Raw genomic sequence first — 25,287 nt, 5'->3', positions numbered from 1 at the left:
CCCACAGGAGCGCCCACCCGGCAACGGGCAGGCGAGAATGCCTTTGGGGGTGTTCGTGGGTTTTTATTTTTAATTTTTTTAATAAAGGAACACGATTGCGTGACTCTCTTTTTTCCCCCCTCCTTCCACCACAGCGCTCGCACTGAGGCCCTTCCCCACAAGAAGGGTTAAGGCCGCCTGGGCCGCGCCCGCCGCCCGCCGGCCCCGCTCCCGCCCCGGCCGCCTCCCCTCCGACACCCGGCCCGCTTATTTGGCAGTTTCTCAAGTTACTCCCCTCAGGTAGCTTGAGCCAGTAAAACCAGATCCTTTCATCTCGGCGGAGCTTACTGACAACCAGCCGTCTGGTTTCCTAGGAAACAAAATCTTGGCTAGAAATAGTGAATCATTTCCAGGTCACTTTCAACATGGAGAGTGGAGCAGGGAAGCATTGGACTGAGGAGGAGGTTAAAGCCTTGTTAAGCGTCTGGTCAGAAAAAAATATCAGAAAGCAACTCCACGGCACCCTGAGGAATAAAGGAATATTTATCTACATTGCTAAAAGGTTGCAGGAGTTGGGAGTTTGCAGGGATTGGAAACAGTGCCGTGCAAAGTACAAAAATCTCAAGTATGAATACAGGACGGTTAAATATGCCCACAACTCTGGGGATGTCACTAAAACCATGAAGTTTTTCCATGATCTGGATTCCATATTGCGATATGAACCTGTCACACAATTAGCAGCAGAAGAAAACGGCAGGTGTTCTGCGACTGAGGCGCAGCTGAACACAAGCCCCACAACAGACAGCACGCAAGGTAAAAAACTGGTTTTGCTTCTTTTTCCCCTTTTCCCCCCCCCCGCCTCTCTTTGCTTAAAACCCAAAGGGAACAAAACCGAAGCCTGAGTTTGCTGGAGCCGAAGCAGAGGTTGCCTGGCAGACCCGACAGCACGGTTAGAAGTGACTTGATGCACTCCTCGCGCAGGGGAACAAAATGTTAGCACCCACCAGTGTCGAAGTCGGTAAATACAGCGTCATTCTAACAAAATTATGCTAACTGCTTGTGCTGCAGCCTCGGTGAGTACTCGCGAGCGTCAAGGCTCCTGCACAGGGTTGAAACATGAAGTTAAGAATAGCTGGTTTATTTCCCTTTGACATTCCTTTGCAGTACTTTGGAAGCAGGTTTTGTAGAGCGCCAATTCAGATTTAAACTTTAAGATAGAAGTAAAGGTTGAAACTGTCATGATTTAAGAAAAATAATTATTTGTGATACAAGTGAAATTTAGGATTTTTATTCTTATTTATCTGTAACTGAAAATTTAGGTATGATGACTAAAGGTAAATTAAATTATTTTGTAAGCCATTCAACTTAAATATTTGAGAAACAGGGGTGCTTAATAACTTCTCTATGATTCTCATAAAAAACTGTAGTGAGGAAAGTAAATATGTTTATCAGACTATTTTGAGGCAAATCAAATGAATACAACTGCTTTTATTCTGAAGAGGTTTTTACCAAAGTATTTGCATCTCTTGTTTTATTCAGCCCTCTCTTACATTTGCATTTAAGCTGTGCTTAACATTTCATTAAGGTCAATCTGCTATTTGACATCACTCAAATCTCCTTGTCACATCCTAAATGCCACTGAAGCATAAACCCAAATGATAGTTATAAGTACCAAAATAAGATGGCTAAAAAGAGAAATTACGAGCTTAACTGTTTGTTCCTACAGTATCTGGCAATTTACATTAATTAAGATTGTGAATCTTTATTAAGAAAACAAAAAGCTCAACATCAGAGGAGACTGCCAAAGGCACAGAAAAGAGCTGGACATCTAGCTTGCCCTTGTACCCTTCTGTGTCTCCCTCTACTGTGCTGCTTTACAGGTCTGAGGAGAAGAAATTGCCATTTTTCTTGTCATTGTTTACCTTAACAAAAAGCTTGACCTTCATTTGTCACCACCAGCAGAAAGCCTCTAGTCTGTCAAAGTCACTTTAAATTAAATGGCAATTTAATAATATTTTAACGTGCTCTGTATATATTGCAATGTATTTTTATTTTTAAACTTGAAGAACTGAGGCTAATACAAGCTGTTAACACTTCTGAGGACTACATGAAACTAATATAGTGTCCTTCATCTGAGGATCTGCCCTTACATTTCCCTCTGTGTCTTATGTAGTTTGCACCAACTGTTAATCCTAATTCTCATCTGCCTTAGACCTCTAGCAAGTTTAAATCAGAAAAGGTTACTTTCTGTTGTGAATCCCAAAGTAGAATAGATATTAAAATTACCCCTAGGTGAGATATACCTCACGTTGAAGCATTAGGACAGACTGGTTTTAAAGGTGATATAAATAAATATATCTCTTAAATGCACAAGCTTTTCTGTTACTCCCTTAAAAAAATTAAAGAAGTTTTATAGATAAACAAAAATTAAATGCAACTAAGTGTAATAATGCAACACTAATGGCAATAATTTAAATGCAAAGATTTTCATAGCAACCATAATTCAGCCACAACGAAAGCACACTAAGATAGAAATGTGTCCTGCAGCTATGCAGAATGCATCTAACCATAACAGGGGGCAGAGGGAGCAGCTGTGAGAACATCCACTTTCTTCATTTAAGAATCCACGTCAAGCAAGTACAATAATGCCATCCTGGAGGCCCAGTCCTTTTCCCACTGCAGTCAGAGTTGCAATGCCTGCTCAGCACGGTTACTTTGAAGGGCCCTTGCAAGGATAAAACTGCATTTGAGGCTCTGCAGCTGATGCTCACAAGCTCTGTTGTGGGGGCAGGCCTGCAGGTGTGGCTCCCGTGGAACGAAAGGGCCTGCGGGACAAAGGGGCTGCTTTAATGGGGGTGGCATCCTCCCTAGGGCAGACAGATGGAAGTACACCTGCGTCCCTGCAGGACCCCTCCTGGGCTTCTCCCTTTCAGAGCGTTAGAGAGGAAGGAAAAATGGTCCCTCTCCTCTTTAAAAAGAGGCTGAGATGCCTCATTTTGACAGTGCTGGAGGAACCAAGGATGTCTAGGCTTGTGACTTGGGTGGCAAGAACAAAATGCTATCGGCAAACTAAAACCTGTGCCAAATGATACTGTGTGCCATGCACGTCTTATCTTATTTGAAGTAGCTATATTAATTTGTTTTGTTTAAAAAGCATGACAAGGGACAAGATGTGCACCCACAGAAATTACTGGTTTTTTACCATTCTGCTTAGCCCTACTTTAAATATTCATATCCATCCTTAATGTAAAGCTACAAAGCACATCTTTGTGATTGATTTGCCTGATTATCTCAACTACTGGGAGATTGCTGGGGAGGCGGAAGGAACTACTTTTATGGGACTGAATGGTATTTCTACAATGTTTCCCTGAGGTTTTTTCTTCCTATCTGGTAAGATCAGTTTTCCTTTGAAAGTGTAATTGAAGAAATGAATACTGAAAATCACAATCAAACCTAAGAGAAAGGTCTCAGGACAAGCGTGGTGGCAACACACACACCAGTTCCTGGCTCATTCATGGAAAGACGACACTTTTTGCATTAGCACATACAGTAGTGCAAGCCAGACATGTTCATGTTGTCCTCCCAAAATACATGTTTTTAGAGGCAAACACAAAGTTGTAGCTTACACAATAATTAAAGAAGATACAAGTCAACATGTTCACTTCTTTTAAAATGTAGTTTGCGTATTATCCCAGTAATCAACAACCAAGAAGATCCATGTAGAGTGATGGTGCACTGTGAAAAATGGGATCTTTCATTAGAGTTCAAATGAATGACCTTCCCATTTTGTTAACCAGTTTTGATTCAAGTTAAGTCACATATTAGTAAATCTAGTACATGATTTACAAAAGTAAATCTCACCTAGTAATTCATGTTAAGTCATTTAACGCTCTTTTATATTTCTCTATGTTTAAATATAAACACACTGGTCACTTCCCTTGACCTTCACTTTACCACAGCAAGTGCAGAAAAACTATCAAGTCTGAGCAGAAATGCATCAGCAATGACAATATTATTATATGTACAAAACTCACAGCTACTAGAAATGCAAAAAGATCCTTCAGAAATGCTGACTTGAAAATGCCACTTATACATAGTTTTCCATATCTGGACTTAAACATGTCATTACCAAGTATTTTATATACTCTTTAATAAGAGTGTGAAATACTCTTATCAGAGATGCTTTTTTCCCTCCATCAAATATTCTCACATCTTTTTCTGTTAACCGTTCATATTTATTTAAAATAACAAAGTGCTTCTTTTTAATATTACAATGTAATTGAACTTGCTCATCCTAGTACGCATGGTGCACTCAGCAGCCTTCCAGCAGGGGATTTATTTCCCTCTCTGTAGTTTGCTGACAGCCGGGAGCAGTCAGAGATCAGGCCACTGCATCTATGAGTCATTCTGAGCCTTGCTGAAAGTCAGGAGGATTTAAGATAATGCTCTCAAATGCAGTTTTCAGTTTCACCTATGTCAGGGATACCAGGTTGCATCCCAGCCGCACCTCGTTGCCGTTTCTTGTGAGGAGCTGCTGCAGCACCTTTGAACAGGGAGCTTTGATCTGTGCGACCTGCCTGGCTGGAGCCCAGAGCAGCTCACTCCCCTCACTCCCTGTACAGTGAATCAACATTTCAAACCTCCTGTCAATATGTACTTTGAATACAGCGTCTTACCATAGAACAACTTCCAAGCCTGTCGTCTGTCAAAACTAAGCTGATGTGGAACCTGTGCTGCTTTCCAGACTTACATAGCAATTGTTATAATATTGCTTTTTAAACAAATGTAGGAACCCTATGCTATAAAAAGCTAGACTGAATCCTGTGGCTACAAATACATCTGTTCTCTAGTCACAATATTTTCCCATTTTCCCCATGCCATTAATGAATTCTACTGATTTCCAGAACTCTTTGCAGAACATTGTTTTCTTCATACTCTAAATATTCTTCTTGGATTTTTTGGTTAACATACATGGATTTGTGGATATCTGCATCCATGTGCAAAGTTCATTTTTATTTCCATATCTCTTTTCATTATGTACTTTCAAACTATACTTCTAGTGTGCTATCCACCCCAAATAATGAGAGCCGGAAAAGCGTGCAAGTCACTAGAATCAAGTCAGTTTCTACAAGAATTTTAAATACATTTCAAACAGGCTTCTTATGCAAGATACAATTTAATTTACCTCCTATAACTCATGTCCCCTTATGAGGACAGGCCAAATGAATTTTAAATTTAATGTAAATACAAATTAAGTGTGGAGATTGCAAAGTTAATAATCTTCTCATTGCGTATGGACACTTTCACTTAATTTAAGCTAATTTAGTCCATACCAATTTTTCATCTAAAAACTCTTTCCTTCCCAGGTGAAATATCAGTTTCTTTAGAAGATGATGAGGACCCTCCAGAAGATCCACTACTTTTTATGTCGCATGTCAGACCAATTCAACTAGGTATAGTATGATGGCACAGAGAGATCAAAAAGTAAAAAGCAGCATGGCTGCCAGAGCACTTTCTGACAGCTTGAGCACGCCGTCATTCTGTTTCCAATCAACATAGCTTTAAAATAGCTGCTCTATTATACTATCTCCTTCCCAGTTGTAGCACTCCACAGTCTCATGCATTGCTAGATGCTGCTCACTGTATATGAGGTAACTCCTGCATGACTACCATTCACATTCAAATCACATCCCATGCTATAGCTTAATCATATTAACCACATTAACCACATTAGTTTTGTTAAATGCTAGTGGAAAGTATGCCAAATGGTAGTGTGTGATACCCACGCCAGCTTGTGGATTTTCTCCAACTCATGTAATTTCTGCTTAAAGCAGCCTGAGTGAATGGCCAGAGCCAGGACAGACAGGCAGAGGTCAGACCTGTCCCACTGAGCAATCCAGATTTGCAGTGGTCTTCAAAGCAGCTGTATCCTCTCTCCAAGCAAGGGGTGGTGAGCAAGGCTTTAGTCCCATCAGATATACAACCACTCATCTGGAAACCATCCTACTATAGTTGTTTTGCTCAGGCAAGTCATTACAGAGCAAAGGCACAAATCTGGCAAGCCAGAAAGAGGGAGAAAATCCTAGGTGTGAGCCCCTTCAAGGGGCCCATAAAGGGAATGGAGAAACCTGAAGACATTTTAGGCAGAATTAGGCAACTGATGAGCTGATTCCTGGCCCGGATGAACAGCAGCACTGTGCTGAAATTCTTAAATGCTCTTTCGATTTTTGGCATACCCTTTATGCCATAGCATATAGCCCAGACCAGTTACAACAGCTTTTGCTACAGAATCTCCAAGGTGCCATATTCAGGGAGAAAACAAGGCCCTGGCTAAACTGGTTGCTTTTACAGTACTCACTACACCCCTTTTACCCACCATAACAAGAAACCAAAGAGGAGACAAGAATCTCACATGGAACTATATACACATACATACAAACAAAACTTTTCTTGCAGTAAGTATCTGAATCAAAGTTTACAGGAATATGCCTGTGTTACTCAGTGTTCTTGCAACATACTGCCAAGCAGATTCATTTGACCTGCTATAAAATCTTTAATTCTCAGAAAGCTGCTTTCTACAAAGCAGGCAAAATAACTTGAATTGCATGGGCTCTCAAATATGTTCTGATACTGAAATGCCTTCCTTAGTGTCCTAGTCTTTAGATTTCAATCTTCAACTGCAGCAGTGCCTACAGTTGCATTCACCTGTAAACAAGCATTTTCTTTCACTCCCTCAGGAAAAAATGAAAGCATAATTGCTATGTCACCTGAAAATTACCCTCCTCAACAACATATCAGTGAGCTGCCTGCTGCAGAGGTCCGATTAACACAGGACTAACAGGGAAGAAATTGGTATCTGTTAATACAGCTTTTTCACAACTAGAATGAATTACAGAGACTAGCAAAGAATGCCTCTATCTAGGACAAATTTGTCCCCAGACAGGTTATTATAAACAACTATGCTCCACGGAAGCTGTATGTGCAACCAAAGGTCAGATATTTTTGTCATCACACAAAGCTCAGTGACTATAAAATCTCTGACTCCCATAACCTGGATTCTCCTTTTAGAATAAGACACTTGCAAAGGCATTTATCACTTCAGTATGACTGCCAAAAGCTGTGACAGTTACTGTACACTTTCATGTTTGCTCTCTTTGATGAAGCACTGGAATTGTGTGGGGTTTTTTAAATAGTTATTTTTGCAAATACTTAGAAAATTCATGAGAAACCACTTTCCAAACTAATTTGATATTCATAATGAAGTATTTAAGCAAATTCACAATTAGAAACAAGGAAACATTAAAAACTGCAAGAGGTCATATTTCAGTGTTTTAAGTAATTGCATGGCATCCTTTACCTCCTAATAATAAAAAATAAAGTTGAAGACTGGAGAAAATGAAAAAAATATTAGTTCTGCAGAATGAGATAACTCTAAGTCTTACTTTAAACCCCTCAATATTTGTGATGGACCCGCACTGAGGAAGGGGGAGGGTCTATACTGTGAGAACTGGGTTCATTATCACACAAATGTTCTTGTGTGACATAAGGCAAAAGTCTCCATTCCTCAGCTCCACACAAAAGGGAGCTTTGTTAAGGACTGGATTTTTTCAGACCCCTACCCAGTTTAGAACTCTCCATGTGTGTAAAACCAAAAGAATGACATGAAGCAGAAACTTAAGTCTTGGAGCTGGTGTCAGTGACTCAGTGCCCAATTTATTATTGTGTTGATACAGCACTTTGTATCTTCCAAACAGCACTCCTCTTCAATGTCTGAATGACAAAACAGCTCATCAGTTATTCTCAAAGGTGTTACAAGTGAAAATTCAATATAGTAGGGTACACATGAAAGAAATGTTCTTCTTGGATTATTTAAATGTACATGCACTATCTTAATACCAATTTTCAAAAGAAGGCAAAAATTATGTCAGAATTAACAAAAGTGCTGACAAATTAATAACCAAAAGCTTGATTTTAATGTCACCTCTGCTCCATCTTTCTCTGGAGAGACAAGTCTTGAGGAAATAGCATATTTCATTCTCATTGTCTCTGTCTTTTCTCCACCCCAAGCACCTCATGCAGATAACCTGTATCTGTGTCTCTCCCCTACCCCACACGATGCAGGTAATCCAACGCCAGCAATAGAGGCTTCCAAAACACCAGCTTTTATTCCAACAGTAGCAAATGAAGGAGGAAAACACTGGACTGTTAATGAAGTCAGAGCTTTGATACGCATATGGTCAGACAAAAATATCCAGCAACAACTGGAGGGGACAGTGAGAAATAAAAGAATTTTTGAACAGGTCGCTGCTAGACTTCAAAAGTTCGGAATTGACAGGGACTGGAAGCAGTGCAGGACAAAATATAAAAATCTGAAACATGAATACAAGAGTGTAAAAAGTGCCCAAGACTCAGGGAGTACAAGTAAAAGTATGAAATTTTTTCATGAACTGGATGCTATTCTGAGGCACAGCACCATGGAACATGCAAGTAAATCAGATAATGATGAAAGTGAGAGGCCTCCAGAATGGAGACAAGCAAAATCAGAAAAGGACTCCATAGGTAAGTACTTCATACCCATATATCATTTAAAAATTTTAGTTTTCCAGCACTAGAGAGACCTGAAAAGAATGAATATATATATATACACACAAATTAATTAAAGATTAACCAATTTGTGGGGGGAAGGGGAAATACTGAATGGAAATTTACTATTTAGTCCAGTTGTTCACTTTACATTACAAGGTAATCTTTCAGATAATAGATGAGAGAGACAGACTGTTACTGGAAAAATTAAGACACTGAGCAAAACAAGTCTGTAGTTATAGACATTGGTTAAAATCTTAACATTTAAATTGTCTTTCTCTTATGGTCCCTAGTAGCCCAGTTTTACTGGCCTTTGGAGCAAGAGTCCCAAACTAGTGAGACAACTATTGTGAAAATAGCAAAAGGAACAGTACCAAGAATGCTGTCAGAGCCTGCCTTTAGTTTTTGTGTGGTTATTGACAAATAAATTGATAATGGATGGACTAATGCAGAAGTAGTGTAGACTGATGAACCTACACTACCCAGAAGTTAAAACATTTTTTATTGGTATGTACAACCAGAAACAGGCCTGCTGTTTAAGAACAGAATCAAACATAAAACTCTTCTATTACACAGTAAGAATCCTACACAGGGGATGGTATTATGATGGCCATGTATAAGACTAGAACTTAGTAAAGTAATGCAAGAGGTCAAGAAAAATAAAACACAAAGTCTCTGGCTGAAAACTAGGAGAGCATTTTGGGGGAAGATTCACTCTTTGGTTGGTGTTTCCAGGCTCTTTGCTAATGCATCTACTACTGCCTGCTGGCATAAAGAGCATCCTAGGTTGGACTGATCTTTTGATTTGACCAGCACAGCTGTTTTGATGTAATACACAAATGCAGTACCCTCATTAACACAGCATTATTTACACAGCAATGCCTGGAGACACAGGTGAAGAGGACTCTGTTAGTAATATGTCGGAAGACCTACAGGTTGCAGATACAAAGAAAGTTTCTGACTCAGGTAAACTGAAAAGTCTTCTATTTTATATAAATCCCTAAATATAGTAATTTAAGATGGATTTCTAAACTAAGTCCCCATTGTAATGACGGTCAGAAAATGCAGAGGCCTAAAAAACTTTTAAGCAGGAGATAATGTCATGATGATAACCATTCTTTCAGTAAATACAGGCATATGTGCACATATACAGTGCTTTGCTGAATTTGATAAAAACAGTCTAGTCATCTTTTCAGAGATTCATGACTCAAGATGTAAAGAAGAAACTATTGCCTTAAGCAAGTTGAGCGCAATGTATTACTGCACTTACTTTTACTTAAACTATGTCTTCCCAAGGATTAGAATTGTTCAGTCTCCTGTGCATAAACTTATACAGCATTCTCTTTTTCACAATATAATGTGATCAGTATTTAATGTAATTGTGTAAATGCTCACATGAGGGGATGAAAACTTCATTTAAAAGTATCACTACTAGCACTGAATATGAAGATAATATCCTCTTTACGAAGAAACATTATGGTTTACGTCCAAAAGCATAACTTTCAGGCGAAGCAAGAGTTTAACATTCAGCTAGAGACACACATGGAATCTCGAAGGCTGACAGACTTGACTCTCCACAACAGAGGACCTCGTGGTCTCTTTCAGTAGCAGAAGTCAGAATACAGTCTAAATTAGGCATTAAGGAGGAGTCTTACAGAATTTAAAGTGGTCTAATGTGAACTTGAAAGAGTTTAATGTCAAATCAAAAATATTCTGACAGATGATGTTACTATAAGTACTACTCCAGACAATCTGGCAGCTCTGCATATAATGAAAGAAACAGCTATAACAAGTAAAGACACGGTTGATCATGAGAGGTAATTTGAGGTATACCAAACGGTAGTATTCTTGTTTTAGTATTCAAGAGAAAATATATTTATTGATTTAAATTTATCAACAAAGAAATATATAACTGGCCTTTTATCAGATCACCATGGGCACTTGAGGCATTCATCAGGGAAAAATAGGTTGTCATGAAAATGCATTGCCTATGGAGACCTCAGTTGTAAAACGCATCAAATTCAATTTGCCCCCATCAACAAGTAGAATTTCTACATATATATAAACAGTAGTAAACCACTATAATACTATACAGATTCAGCAGTGCCACTAAACTGTCATATAACGTAGTTTTCAACAGCCTGCAGCTACATAATATTGTAACTTTTTGGACTGCAATCTTCCAAACCGGTTATTCAAGACAAAGTTAACTGAATACTTCCAGTAAAGTTCTGAAAACTGATTTCTGACACTTTAACTTTCCTTTAGGATATGTGTAGGTGTTAGACATCTCTAGCTTGCCTTGGTTACCATTTCCTTTCTCAAATATATGTATTTTAATTGCATATTTTGTTTCTGGGTAATTGTAATTGCAATCTGATTTGGTTGGCAAAGATTAAAATAGCGCATGTTTCAGAAATGTCTGTGGTTCAGCCTATCCACTCTAAAGAATACTGATCAAAATTTTGTGACAAAAAAAAGGTAAAACCACAGCAATAATCTTGGTGAGATACAGTTTCAGTTTCTAAAATTCTTTCTCTTGCTTCCAATGAAGACTACAGACTCAAATAATTTTATCACAGGTGGTAAAAACCAGACTTTAATGTTGTTTATGGTAACACAATTAGGTATTATATAAAGCAGAGAAAAGATGCATTACAGTATCATGGAGACCCTTTATTCTCTAAATGTGGTAGATGCCTTTACTAGACAGTTCAAATAAATGTAAAGTGAAAAACTGATAAGTAAAGAGATTGTATGTATCCCTGTATTCATAAATTTACTTGCTGAAAAATTGTGAAAAAGACAATCACACAGGGATATCATGTCACATTGGTTCTTTAATATCAGTAGATAGCTGACAATTAATAGCCTTTAGGAGGTGACTTCTTAAAGACTACTCCATATTCAACAGAACTTACACAGAAAACTTTCTCAACAAGCATGTAATTATAATTTATATGTACTCATGCCTTTTTAAAAAATGTTTAAAATAATAATTTGACATAAATAAGAATTCAGAAACTCAGTTAACCTCATATCAGGGCATCTTCCTAATTAGTAGATGGAGTTAATGTCCTTTGCAGTCAGAGTTATACACACCCTTGTCTAGATACATATTAGCTGGCCCCGGCATACATCTGCTTTCTGGCAACTGCAGCTGCATAAATGTGCAGAGATGCACAAGCTGCCTCAGAAGGGCTTCTCACAGTCTTACATGTGGAACTGAATTACTAACCACAGATGTTGGCACCACCGCCACTCTTTATAAATGGTCCAACCAGGTTTGCCACACTCTAGTAAGGAGAAAAATTGTGATGGTATTAGGGAAAGACAAATGCAGCAGTTTCAGGAAAATACCTAGATATTTGATGTTTCCTTGTATTGTTTTTCTTCTCCGCACAAATGAATTTGCTACTTAAAGAGTAGCAAATGCCCACCTGAGAAGGAACATACAGGTAAATACATCCTTACATGTGAAGGACATACAGACTGTTAACAGGTTACTGAGATGTCTCCCGCAGCATTGCCCTGGCAGAGCTTTCTCAGCAGACTGGCCAGCAGAGGCTGCATGAGCATCACAGCAATCACAAACCCATTTTGGTTTTGTTGGTTGTTGTTTTTTAGTGTTTTTTTGGTTGGTTGGGTTTTTTTTGCAAAAGCAGCCTAGGAAAGGTCAGGGCCACTGTAATTTTTTCTCTTTTGTGATAAGAGATACCCATATTAAATCAATCTGGAAATACAAGCTTATTTAGTAATTCTGATTGATGTTTTCTATTTCATGGGATCACTTCTAAGGACAGGTAATTCCAGAAATTTGTTCAGAAGAGCCAGTTGCTTCAGTTTGCACAGGCAGCAGTCAGTCAATTCAAACTCCATGTACCTGAATGTTCCACATCGGTCAGACTTTTCAGAATGACCGCAGACTGTGTATAGGTGTTTGATTAAATCTGAAGGGTCTTAGCAAACAACAGGGGAGATTAAAACAAGATTCTAAGGAATGGCAGTAGCCCGATGTTCTTAAAAAATATCTACAGCAAGTATTTTACTTCAAACGAATGACTATTCTTGTCATTATTAGGATTTTTGGCACCCTGCATACTTCACTATACGTCTCTCCCATGACAAATTGGGAATAAGTCATAACACTGCCAAGATATATTCCTAAGGAAGGGCTTTTAAAATAATGGTAGTTTAACGCCAAGATCTTAAGTTGGTACATACTTGGGCACTTACGTTGGCTTCTTTTGAACATTTATTGCTATGTGCTTGGAATTTTAAAATGTACAGACATCAAGTCAAAAGATAATGTTTTAAAGCATATGCCTCAGGCTGGTGTAGAGTATTTCAGAGAAGTGCAAACCCAAAAGTTGTTGGTTATTCCCTGGCTTAGCCCAAGGCCTACTCACGCTGCAGACACAAACTCCTAACTGTGTATCCAGGATCATAGATCTGCGTGACAGAGACGGCAGCAACTTTGCAAGCTGTTGGAGAGTAAACACAGGCCACACTGAAAATTTTCCCCAGCTTTGATATTTCCCACTCCCCTTTTATACTATTCAAGACACACATGAGAGTAAGGATTAGGAGACAAATTACAAATCTTTCCTTATGAGCCAGAGAGCAAGACAGTGATAGTGACAGGGTGCCAAAAGAGAACAGAGCTTATATCGGTCTGAGCGGGTAAAAGGAAAGGCTGTGACAGACAGCATTGCTTTGTGGTCTTGTGAGCAACGTTTCAAACACAACAGAGGTTAAGCGTATTTGCTGGCAACTGTCTATAGCTTCACTAAACAATGTGGACGGAGCCACTGTGTTTTATCCATGCCAGAAACTCTCGATGGTTTGTTCTGTTTGGCTCAGTCTTGCTCTCCTCATGCCCTCCCTCCAAGAGGTCTGAACGATGGCTTAGAAAAAAAGCCAGGCTCTCTACCCACATTCTTGGCTCACCAAGGAAAAAAAAAAAAAAAGGCACATTATGCTGGTCACATCGTAAAGAACGCCTGATGCAAACAAGGCCTTATTGATTTGGGGGCTAATTTTTAATAAAATGGCTCTAGATTATGCTTTATTGCTCAATGGTTAGGGGCAATATTCTTGAATGGACTGAGAACAGGCTGGGAGCCAGAAACTGCTGTCATTGATCTGCAGTGTGGCCTTCAGCATTTAATCTCTGTACAGCAGTGTCCTCACCTGGAAACAAGAACTGGAAAGACAACTTGCATCATCTGCCTGTCCATCTGTCCATCCCAGGGCAGAGAGGTGGAGTCCTCCCTCACAGAGCAGAGGGCCAATGGTGGAGGAGCGGAGCTCTCCTCCCCACTGAGAGGAGCCCAGGGACACCTCTGTCACCCTGCTGTATGATGTAAACCCCTCACAAACCACAGCAGGGGGGATGCTCTGAGGACAGGCATTTAGTACTTTGTCTTTATCACGCAGGCAGGCAGCCTGGCAGATCGGTCGTCCAGGCACAGCACCCTGATGCAATGTCAGGACCCTTGCCCTTTTTGGGGCTAATTCAGTGACTATTGGCATCAGTCACTTGGGAATCTTTCAATAATTTCAGTATGTTTTGAAGCGCTCCTTACGAAAGTCACCATCTTGCCTGTTCTGCTGCATAGAGGTTCACCAGTTACTACATATCTTACAACCACAAACAGCAAACCATTTTACAAATTCTGATACAGATTTAAATAACTTAACAGTTTGCACATTTAATCCATAAACTTATATTATGCAGCTGTTACTTTATTTTAACATATAAGTGCATACACTCTGCTCTTATGCCCACTACTGCAGAGAAAGGGCAGCTTTAATGTGCTAAGAGATGAAATCTTTAACAACGGTTATCATAAATGGCATTCTGAAGTTGGTGATTCTCAAGATATAACTCAATACCTGTTTAGTTAATAAGAATTCTGTACATTGTTTTTTCACAGAAATCCTTGAAGATGAGAGGGACTTTGCCAACTCCATCCCGGCAGCTCAGGAAGCTACACAAATAAAAAAGGAGACAATTGACATAGGTAGGTCAAGTCTATGTCTTTATGATTACAACAGCACATTCTACTTTACTTAGGAACTGCAGATTTCTAAGGTTCATATGTTATTCCCACACATTATATTTGTTCTGCTTCTAGGTTATGATAAAACCTGGGTTTTATTTTATTTCATAGTACAAAAATGCATAAACACTTCTTTCTCCTTCCCCCAATTAATAACAAGATCTTATTCTCCCAGACAACATACTCCTTATTATGCTAGATGTGATAAGTCTGCATTTGACTGTGACACAAATCAGAGGAAATAACGATGATGTCAAAATCTTTTGACCTGACATCCTAGACCAAAATACACTTTATGATACTGCTGGTTATACCCAGAAGTTAATAGAATTTTAAAAATCTATTATAAGTATTCTATGAAAAACAATTCTTTGTCTTTTTACACTGAAAGTTTCTACCATAAGAATATTTCTATTGTATGCATCAATATTTCTGTGATCCAGGCAAGAGCTTCCTTCTCAGCAATTGTTATCTGGAGTTTGGGTGTTGAGCTACCCTATCCAAAACAGCTTTTACAACTGTTTGCATAAGCTGATCTTGATTACGAAGACAACTATAAGGAATATGACACTGAGGATGACATTAGAGCAATGCCATCACAGGAATGGCACACAAACACAAGTTACATTGAGGATAAAATAAAACTGTGTCCCTGAAAGTTCAGAGACATAGTGAGGTCATACTAAAGCAAAGAGAAGAGTTCATACACAATGACACAGAGTAAAATGTCATGCGAATCAACTGACTACCCTAAACACACAAATTCCCTGTCCCTGTCATGTACTATCCAGTTGAGGACAGTAATCCCGCAAGTCAGCAGTACACAAGTGCCACTGCCAAAGGCAGAAAGAGATTAGAGAACCAGCATGGTTGAAAGAATGAGCACATAAATGAAAGCCATGGGAGTTTTTGATAATAGTTAAAAAAAAAAAAAAATCACTGAAGAGCCCAGCAGTAGACCTACTGCTTCATTTTGGCTCAAAGCTTTATTTCCAATAGCTGCAGGTGTTAAAGGAAGATGCAAGAATTTTCTTAAACATTGTGGGGTAGCCTCTTTAGGAAAAAACACTTTTTTTCTAGTACCCAAGTAAATCACACATATGCTTATGAGAGTATAATTTCTGATTGTAAGTTTTCCATGAGTATAAAATTTATTTGTGCATATGGCAGCTTAGGAAAAGAAGTATTTGCCAAATCACTTAAGAGAAAGCAAGTTATAAAGCAAATATGAATTTCAAGTACTACTCTGTGCATATATGAATAAGTACCATTATAGAAAGAACATCAAATGAGCCACTGCTTATTTACCAACAAGCTCTTGTTTCTAACAGAGTCTAAACCATGCTCTCAGTTTTCAAAACATACAAGGAAGATTTACTTCCGTTCTTTACCAAAAACTGTATTGAAGGTAATTGGTCTGTGACATTCCATACCAAAACGATGAGAACTAATCTTTCTCTCCCAACCTAAAAAGTAATTCCACACAAAAGCGAACTTTCAGCCTCAGAGAAGCCCAAGCATGAGGAAATGAGCCCAGAGTCAGCAGAACTGGGGTCTGGTGTCCATAAATGATTTCAAGAGTTCTGAGGTCTCCGAATTTTACTTCTGAAGGAAATAGTTTTTATGCTGTGTCAGAGTGTAAAGCAATAGCCTCAGCTCTGCAGAGAAAAACAAACAAACAACACCTATGTAAAGATGCAGAAAAATAATATAATGTTTCTATCCTGTTAGCAATGGAATTTTGAAGAGAACTCAGATACTGGTAGAATAAAAAATAGTTCTTCTGTCTTCCCTGTTTTATAATTTAAGCCACACAGAATAGTTTTGGATAAAGCCATCCCTACGTATAGAAAGCACAATTTAAGCTAAGGCTAAAGATTTCCACAGAAGCATTAATGAATTCTTTGTTTTCCAGTCAGCCTTCTGCTTATGTTATCTCCATCACAAAAGCTCTGTATCACCCCAAAGTAAATAAGCATGGCTGTCTCCTAAAGGAAGGCAAAAGTATGTAAACTTCTCCACAAAGCCGAGCATCCCTTCCTGCCCTTCCTCCTGGAATCAGCTAAAGGCACGCCTCAGAGCCCAGCTTTGAAACCCACTATAGTAGCTTACTGAAGGGGACTCTAAATCACCTTTTTTGTGGTAAAAAGAAGTCCTGGATAGAGCAAAACAAGTAGGAACAAGATGCAAAGGTCTCTTTTCAGTTTCTTTCTGCTGTACCAGGGAAAATCACCAAGATGTGAGAAAAGCCCTGTCAGCAGCAGGGAGTGCAGCTTATGCAAAGTCACGCCACACGCAAGTCTGCTGACTCATGCCAGTGCCTCCCACTCCTCATCGCATCCAAAACACATGCAGAGCTTCCAAACTTGAGAGGGGGATGATGCTCTCCTAAGGCCCAAGTCCCTGCTCAATCCATGACAGCAGCAGGGGAGCACTCACAGCCCCACGAAGGGAAAGGCTGTGGTCCGAGCCCTGTTAGGCCGGAGTGAATCCGCAGACGCGTGCCCTTACAAATGGCACCAAAGCCTCACCAAGCCTGCCCTACACACATCGCCTAGGAACAGAACTGGAAGCCACACCTGTGATAATCTGTGTGTACAAACATGTTATGCAAATCGACGTGCGATACAAACCATTCATGTATGTCTATGTGTTGTAATCAAGTATTTTAAATTTGTGTTGGCAGCCACAGCTGCCTTTTTGGGGATGTAGGGGCAGAAAGATTGGGCTTATGAGAAATGCCAATAAATAATTTGATTTAGGGACTCTTGAGCCAGAAGAGTTGTTATAACTAATGGGTTAGACTAATAGGTTACAACATTTTTAATTGAAGACAGGTGTTACCTGCAGAGGATGACAATATTAGCAATTTATTTGTCCAAGTCTATTTTATTTAAAACTCTGTATTTCTACAGATGATGATTCTATAAGCACTACCTCAGAAGACAGATCTTGTACACCAGTAGCAAAACGGATAGTCGGGACAGGTGAGTATTAATTGTCATGCCTTCGTTCTGAAACAAAATCGCATTGTAATTTCAGTACCAAAGCTGAAGCAACCAGATCTCTACTGTAAACACAGCTCTACTTTTCTACTTCTGACTCCAGTCGAGCTTTATCACTAAAATTAAAAATTAGTTTCATAGCTGTATTCTCTGTCATGAGCAAAACTTGCATTAATACTGTAGTTCAACTTTGCATTCTATACTTACCTGATGAGCAGCATCTGCCTACTTCTGAACATGGAGGTAAGGTTTTTTTCTTCTATTGAATCCCCAGTAGCATTTTCAGTTGTATGATATTTTGCCTTGCCATTCTAATATGAAATCATACCGGAAAGACATTATCTTACCACTGCCGATATATTGTTGCTTTTAAAGTTTAAGGTCTATTACTTTCCTGCATGTAGCACTGGGATACATCTGTCTTTAATTTGACAACAACAGCAACAAAATTGCACTGATAAAATGTGTAATTCGATATGCCTTGGAGAAACAAGAGATTTCACTTGCTATAATACATATTTTGCATACTTAAGAGAAATATAATCATGTATGGATATTAACATTGCAAAGTTAAAAGATTTTCATAATGAGATTATTATAAACATTAATTTATCCTTCAGTTTGTTACCAAATCATTAGCTACAATTACACTTTAACATATGTATATTCAGCAATACTCAGTTGTTGTTTCATTTATATTTTCAGACAATCACATTCCCTTGGAAGAAACAAAAAATCACTTTAAAGTTATTACAGTTAATGATACTGGAGCAGGAAAACACTGGAGTGATAACGAAGTCAGAGCTCTGATAAACATATGGTCAGATGAAAAGATACAACAAATGCTTGAAGGGGCCACAAGAAATAAAGAAATATTTGAGGAAATTGCCAGAAGGTTAATGAAGCGTGGTATAGACAGAGACTGGAAACAATGTCGCACAAAGTACAAGAACCTAAAATATGAATACCGTGCACTGCAGAAGGAAAATGAGCATCTTGGTAATCCCAGGAGAAAAATGAGATTTTATGATGAAGTTGACTGTATCTTAAGAAGACAGCCTCTGGGTCCCTCGAGCTGGGGATGTGAAAGTTCAAGCCTCCTATCAGGTACTAAAAACCTCAGGGATGAGATAAAATGCTTAAAATGGATCTTGAAGTTGCCTGTTTACCCATGCTGTAAGAAGTAATACGTGGCCAGAATGGGGAGGGAAGATAATTGAGGAACCTCTATTTGCACAGTCAAGTAGGCAATACTCTGAGAATGGAAATGGTCTTTGGAGGAGTTTAGAAGTAAGAGTGTTAACAAAAAGTGAAAACACCTGAAGTGTTCAGTGTTATTAGAGAATCTTTGTGCTTTTGGAAGTTTAAGTGAGATACATTGAAATGGTGTAGTAAAGGTCACAGGTTTTAGAGGAGATCAAGCAGGCGTGTGGAGTCTTATGGACAGGGAGTTGCAAGCCCATACCAGTTAGAACTGCAGAAATCTGTAACAATCAAGCAAAGTACGAGGTCTCCAAAAAAGCAGACTTCATTAATTCAATTGACAGCACAATCAAGAGAGATAAAAGTCCAGGGCAGTGATGTTTATTTGAGCACTTGTAATCATTATATTAATTTTGCTAAAGCAGAATCGGTTTTCTAAATAGAGTTGGCTTCTATTTTAGTACCAAAAGACTTCCGATCTAGGAACCACACAGCCAACCTTCTGTCTGTTGTAAGGGTGCTCATGACTGGACAACTGCTCCAGCTCTCAGAGGCACCTGCCCTTGCTCCAGGCAGATCAGATGCTCTTGCAGAATGAACTTAACCACTGCAGCTTAAAGCTCAGTGAGTTACGGTAAAGCAGAACTAATTCTGATTTTTTCTCAATATGTTAGATAATAATTCGTCACATCACAAATGTTAGTTGAGGACCGGAACCATTTCTGCAACAGAGGCCAGATGGACAGCTTGAGCAGAAACCGCAGGAGCTATGCTAAAGCCAGCTGTCCTCACTCATGAGCCATAATGTGGTGTCCAAGGGCACCACATGGTAGTGCCATTAGTCGTGGCTGGAATGACAGCCATGGGATGACACCACTGCTTCGCACCTGCCTCATTCTAGTGCTTGGTCACATTCTTAAGACACACATTTTCTTCCAAATCCAAAAACTGAAGATATTACTACTCATTTCTGCCCTCTGTGAATGGAATTTGTCAACACCAAGAATTTTTGAGCCAACCTGGCTGTTTTACATTTTAGCATGCTAGAAAAGGACTGTGTAATCTGTGCTGATGCAGGAGACAGGAAAACAATAACCTTTCAGAAAAGAAGCTTTAGTTATTAAGCTGCTCGAGGCATGTGCCAAATAAATGTGTCTCCACCCTGATTTTGTGTGCCAACCCAGCGCCTAACTTTTCTAGAAGATTTTCATTGCTCCAGGTCACTTGTCCCAATGCATTTGCTTTAGTAGTATAAAGCTTTTTGGTGTGTGACTGACTGTGCTTTGAGAATCTTTGCAAAATACTTAGTCACTTTGCTTTTCTCTTTAAGTTTCAGTGAGAGATGCTACAGGAAACACAGGATCCTTTGGTATCAAGAGAAAAACATGGAATGATGGTAAGAGCCCCTGACTTTTTAAAGTATCTATACACTGCTGTTGAATTAGATTCCAGATTTTAGTTTCCAGTACTCAGTAAAAAAAAAAAAAAAAAAAAAATCCTCGAACTTAACGCCAAGCTCCAAACGAGCATTCTTCTCTCACCCTCAACAATCTGCACAAGAAGAGTCCTGATAAAAATGTGGGCCTAAGAAAAACTGCAACTTCTTTATTTCGGTCCTCATCCCTGATTTCGTCTTTGATTTCTAAGAATCAAGTACAAGGAAAATATAAAAATATTTTTTAAAAGATGTCTTAATTACCTGTGTTGCTCAGAGGAAAATAGGGACAATATCACAGTCATTGTTGTGGTTTCCTCATATTGTACCATGTGTCAGCAAATGAGAGGAGAAATCATGTGTTTATAGACATGTAATGTCTAGCATGTTGTGCAAGAGAAAACAGGTTAAGACATCTATTCCAAAGAGAAGATACAGTGTAGAGTCACTGAGAGAAAAAAATGAAGGTATGGATAGAAATATGCAGCATGCAGTCTGATATAGGAAAGGTCAGGAGCTGTTTTTCTTCCTGGCAGAATTGTCAGGCCCTAAATAAAAAATCCAACAATGAAGGATGATAAACTTAAGTTTTTAGGAGGCTCCCCCCATTTTTAATACTAAAATTATGTCTTGTCTATAGATGAACACAAATCTGAACACCACATTTCTGATTTCAGCCTGCACAGCACACCATCACAAACTGTGCTAACAGGACTAACTCTGTGTGATTAAATATACTTTCATTTATTGCCCATTAGATAACTACATCTTGCAGAAAGTAGTAGCTAGGCAAAGCTGAAAGTTTCAAATATGACTGATTTTCACAAGGTCTGCTTCATTCCATTGTTATACAATGACCCTTACACAACATCAGGCAACACCTGCCAAAAGAGTGTAACAGAAGGACAGCATTAAGAGAATCCAGAATGCGCTAAATTTTAGTGTCAGCAGTTCACTGACTTGTGCCCTCTAACTACATACTTTGCTTTTGTCCACAGAGGTGTCACCTGTTCCACTTAAGAAAAGTGCTTCTGAAAACACCATACTTGACTTCCAAAAACTATTAACAGAGAGAGTGCACACAGTAACAGAAGGCAAAAAGTTACTGTTAGGAAGGCTTTGTAAGCAGGAAGAAATGCAAGACCTCAGCAGAACACAGCTGTATGCTGATCCAGCTGCCATACAACAGGTTGGTTCACTGAACTTTCTACCAAATTAGCATGCAAAGAGATTCTCTCAGATAGTGAGAAATTAAATAGACTTATTTATGAGTGTCAGTCACCCACATGAGTACATGGTTGCTCCCCTTTAATTTATTCACCTTCAGTGATTTAAATTAAAACAAGGTATTATACTGGATGGTAGGGTAGTAAGGTGGATTGTGAACTGGCTGAAGGAAAGAAGCCAGAGAGTTGTGGTCAATGGGGCAGAGTCCAGTTGGAGGCCTGTATCTAGTGGAGTGCCTCAAGGGTCAGTACTGGGACCAGTATTATTCAATATATTCATCAATGACTTGGATGAGGGAATAGAGTGCACTGTCAGCAAGTTTGCTGATGACACCAAGCTGGGAGGAGTGGCTGACACGCCAGAAGGCTGTGCTGCCATCCAGCGACACCTGGACAAGCTGGAGAGTTGGGCAGGGAAAAATTTAAGAAAATATAACAAGGGCAAGTGTAGAGTCTTGCATCTGGGCAGGAACAACCCCAGGTTCCAGTATAGGTTGGGGAACAACCTGTTAGAGAGCAGTGTAGGGGAAAGGGATGTGTGGGTCCTGGTGGACAGCAGGATGACCATGAGCCAGCGCTGTGCCCTTGTGGCCAAGAAGGCCAATGGCATCCTGGGGTGTATTAGAAGAGGGGTGGTTAGTAGGTTGAGAGAGGTTCTCCTTCCCCTCTACTCTGCCCTGGTGAGACCTCATCTGGAATATTGTGTCCAGTTCTGGGCCCCTCAGTTCAAGAAGGATAGGGAACTGCTGGAGAGAGTCCAGCGCAGGGCCACGAAGATGATGAAAGGAGTGGAGCATCTCCCTTATGAGGAAAGGCTGAGGGACCTGGGTCTCTTTAGCTTGGAAAAGGGGAGACTAAGAGGCAACCTCATTAATGTTTATAAATATGTAAAGGGTGAGTGTCACAAGGATGGAGCCAGGCTCTTCTTGGTGACAACCAATGATAGGACAAGGGGCAATGGGTACAAACTGGAACACAGGAGGTTCCACTTAAATATGAGAAGAAACTTCTTGACAGTGAGGGTGACAGAACACTGGAACAGGCTGCCCAGGGAGGCTGTGGAGTCTCCTTCTCTGGAGACATTCAAAACCCGCCTGGATGCCTTCCTGTGTAACCTCATCTGGGTGTTCCTGCTCCGACGGGGCATATTGGACTAGATTATCTTTCGAGGTCACTTCCAATCCCTAACATTCTGTGATTCTGTAAGGTATGAGTTCCCATTATAATCCTGAACTATGAGCTTTTAGCAGTGTCAGCTAGTCTAATAAAAGATGTAACCTCTGCCTACATGCCTTGGCTCACCTACATCCCACAATTAACAGGTTTAATTGAAAGAAAATAACACTTCGACTGATCAAAGAAAACATGTACAGTTAAAATTTTATCCCATCATTTCCAGTTACCATCTCTATGACCTTCCTGGCAAGTCAGTCCTCTGCAATTAACCAAACAGTTGGAGCCATAAGAGAACTTCTTTTTGGTTAAGCAAGGCTGGTGGGGAAAACACAGCATTAATTCCTTTATCAGCAGTTACCCTCCTGCTAGCCTCGCCACCTGCCTGTGTTGGGGTGGGGGACCATCCCCACCTCTCCGCTGAAGGTATGGTGCTGTGCAGCAATGAACTGGAGAACTCAATGAGCCAGAAAGAAAGTACACAAAATTGATGCTCATCTAGACAGGGCAGTTGTGGGTTCCGGTATCTGTTCTGTACTGAGCAAGGGGTCTGTCTTGTCCAGTAACCAAATGAAGTACAGAAAACATAGAAACAGCACAGGGAACAATGACATAGTGACAAATGCCATGCCATAACTAACCTTTACTCTGCAAAATCCTACTAGCCACTACTGCATTTTCTGATTGTGTCAGTACTCTATAACCTATACTGCCTGCAAGGCATGCATTTCCAGGGTTTTCCTTTCAGTGTATTCAAGCAAAACAACTCATTTCTGGATCTCGGTCATGTTTGGGTATAGACCCAAAGCTAGGTCAGTTCTGGGCACACACAATGGCACGGCTGAAGTCAAACAGTCAAGTCCTTACTGCAACAGCCACCAAGTTTTTTTTATATACAGAGGCCTAAATTCCACCCAAGTCCCTCTTCACAAAATCTTACACAGAAAATATTACTGGATATAGTGCTTTGTTGCCTGCTCTATGATTAATTATTTTCTTGTTAATTCTTTTATGAGAGACGCTACGAAGGTAAATAATTTCCACCAAGGTAGATTTTATCTGCCATTTGACTAGTATTTTTTAAACAATTCTGAGAAGTCAGAGAAAGATTCCTAGGAAATCACTGGGTTTTGATCATACTCATTTATACAGTGACACAGATATAAAACTGTTCCAGTGTACGCTTATCTACCACTTTTACATTGGTTTCTCAGTATAAATGTTCTTTGGCTTGTAATACTAGTATCATCATTGGTTTAAAAATCTTTCTTCTGTTTTTGCAATGAGTTGGTTCAAAAATACATCCTTGAACTCGCATCTATTATATTACTTGCATCCAGAACTGCTGTCCTTGGTAGGCAAACAAAGCATCTGTCCCTGGCATCATGGCACAGTCAGGTATCCTAGAACATGCTGAGCCAGCTGAAGACCCTAATTCACTCTAGCACATTTAAACAGTTTAGTTCACTTTAAATTTAAATCAAGGTTTTAAAATAACTGTACTGAAAATAATGTGGATAACTTACACGTTCTGCGCGACCTGCTCTGTTCCATGAGTGCAAAGCTGAAACTGCACAAAGCAGCTGAAGCCGATTTGATAACTCATTGCAACAAGGTCCCATTTTTTCCATGTCTACTCTGAGCAACCTGATGCTTGCTGGATCACCTATATAGTTTAGCTCACTAACCTGACACAAGACTAGCCCAGTTGGGGGAAAAAAAGAAGTGGTTTTCTGTGTAGTTAGTGAGTTGAAGCAGCCCAGCAAGTTCTCAGATGTGCCAGCCCTAACAATGAGGAGACGAAAGGTTGTTTTTGTTGCAGTGTGACTGCAGTGGCACTGCAAAGATGGCAAATTTCACATAAAATTCTGAGTGATGCACAAGGATCCCCACCTTTCAAAAACTTTGCTGTCATTCAGTACAGTGTCCCCCAAAAAACTTTATGTTCTTCCAGAAAATAAAAATAAGGACTTATTTTATTCATTAAAATAAGCAGATCTTTAAAAAAATATGCATCTGTTTTTAAATGCTGTTATTCAGGTGAGAACTGCACAAAAACACTGAGGCAAAGGACTGTCTAAATTCTTAGTAGGTCAGAGCACAGAATTGCAGAGCACACTTGCAGTCTCTACTTGGAAACCGTTCATATCAACACTAGAGCAATAACTGACAGAAAAATAAGAACACAAGTGGTTTTCCAAGTAAAAGGTTTTTTTCCCCATAAAACTTTCCAGGGAGCAGGATTTACCTGACAAACCAATGTGCAAAGAGGGTGGACCTCCCTTTGTGTGGGATTCCACTTCTATTCTGTTTTGTGACTGCAAAGCATAGCTTGCTTTTTGTAATTGCTTTGTCAGAAAGCTATGCCCTTCTTGCCTGCTGTTCACATTCATTTTTAAGATGTCAAGTGCATGGGGCATTTGCATCATCTAATATCTGTGTTACTCCCATTTATACAGATAACAATTTACTTGAATATGTAGGATGCTGAAATAGATTGATCAAAGTGGCATCAAGACAACCTTTCTTCACTGCAGTTAACAGCATCTCCCATGGTAGTGACAATGGGCTAAATAGAACAGCAACTGCTAGAGTGAAGGACTTCTCAAAAAAAGTCC

At 39.5% G+C, this 25,287-nt stretch overlaps 2 protein-coding genes across 4 annotated transcripts in view; one reads left to right on the top strand and one right to left on the bottom strand.

Annotated features, from left to right (window-relative positions):
• The window catches only part of PPAT (phosphoribosyl pyrophosphate amidotransferase), a 44,177-nt gene that overhangs the window by 12,624 nt on the left and 6,266 nt on the right, over nucleotides 1-25,287 (bottom strand). The gene's annotated exons all lie outside the window — the stretch shown is intronic.
• The window catches only part of PAICS (phosphoribosylaminoimidazole carboxylase and phosphoribosylaminoimidazolesuccinocarboxamide synthase), a 41,270-nt gene continuing 16,311 nt past the window's right edge, over nucleotides 329-25,287 (top strand). The window contains exons 1-9 of one of the 3 annotated variants that reach the window (XM_065634342.1): nucleotides 329-792; nucleotides 5,346-5,432; nucleotides 8,101-8,538; nucleotides 9,439-9,528; nucleotides 14,502-14,588; nucleotides 17,543-17,614; nucleotides 18,338-18,739; nucleotides 20,166-20,231; nucleotides 21,269-21,459. In XM_065634342.1, coding sequence (XP_065490414.1) covers nucleotides 405-792; nucleotides 5,346-5,432; nucleotides 8,101-8,538; nucleotides 9,439-9,528; nucleotides 14,502-14,588; nucleotides 17,543-17,614; nucleotides 18,338-18,739; nucleotides 20,166-20,231; nucleotides 21,269-21,459 — 1,821 coding nt within the window. In that variant the 5' untranslated portion in view covers nucleotides 329-404. The remainder of the gene's footprint in view (nucleotides 793-5,345; nucleotides 5,433-8,100; nucleotides 8,539-9,438; nucleotides 9,529-14,501; nucleotides 14,589-17,542; nucleotides 17,615-18,337; nucleotides 18,740-20,165; nucleotides 20,232-21,268; nucleotides 21,460-25,287) is intronic. The other 2 variants (XM_065634343.1, XM_065634344.1) reach the window with 2 other exon arrangements.

Source organism: Caloenas nicobarica, chromosome 4 (assembly GCF_036013445.1).
Source record: "Caloenas nicobarica isolate bCalNic1 chromosome 4, bCalNic1.hap1, whole genome shotgun sequence".
NCBI lineage: Eukaryota > Metazoa > Chordata > Aves > Columbiformes > Columbidae > Caloenas > Caloenas nicobarica.
The sequence above is the reverse complement of the archived record's forward strand: the minus strand, read 5'-3'. Positions and strand labels throughout refer to the sequence as shown.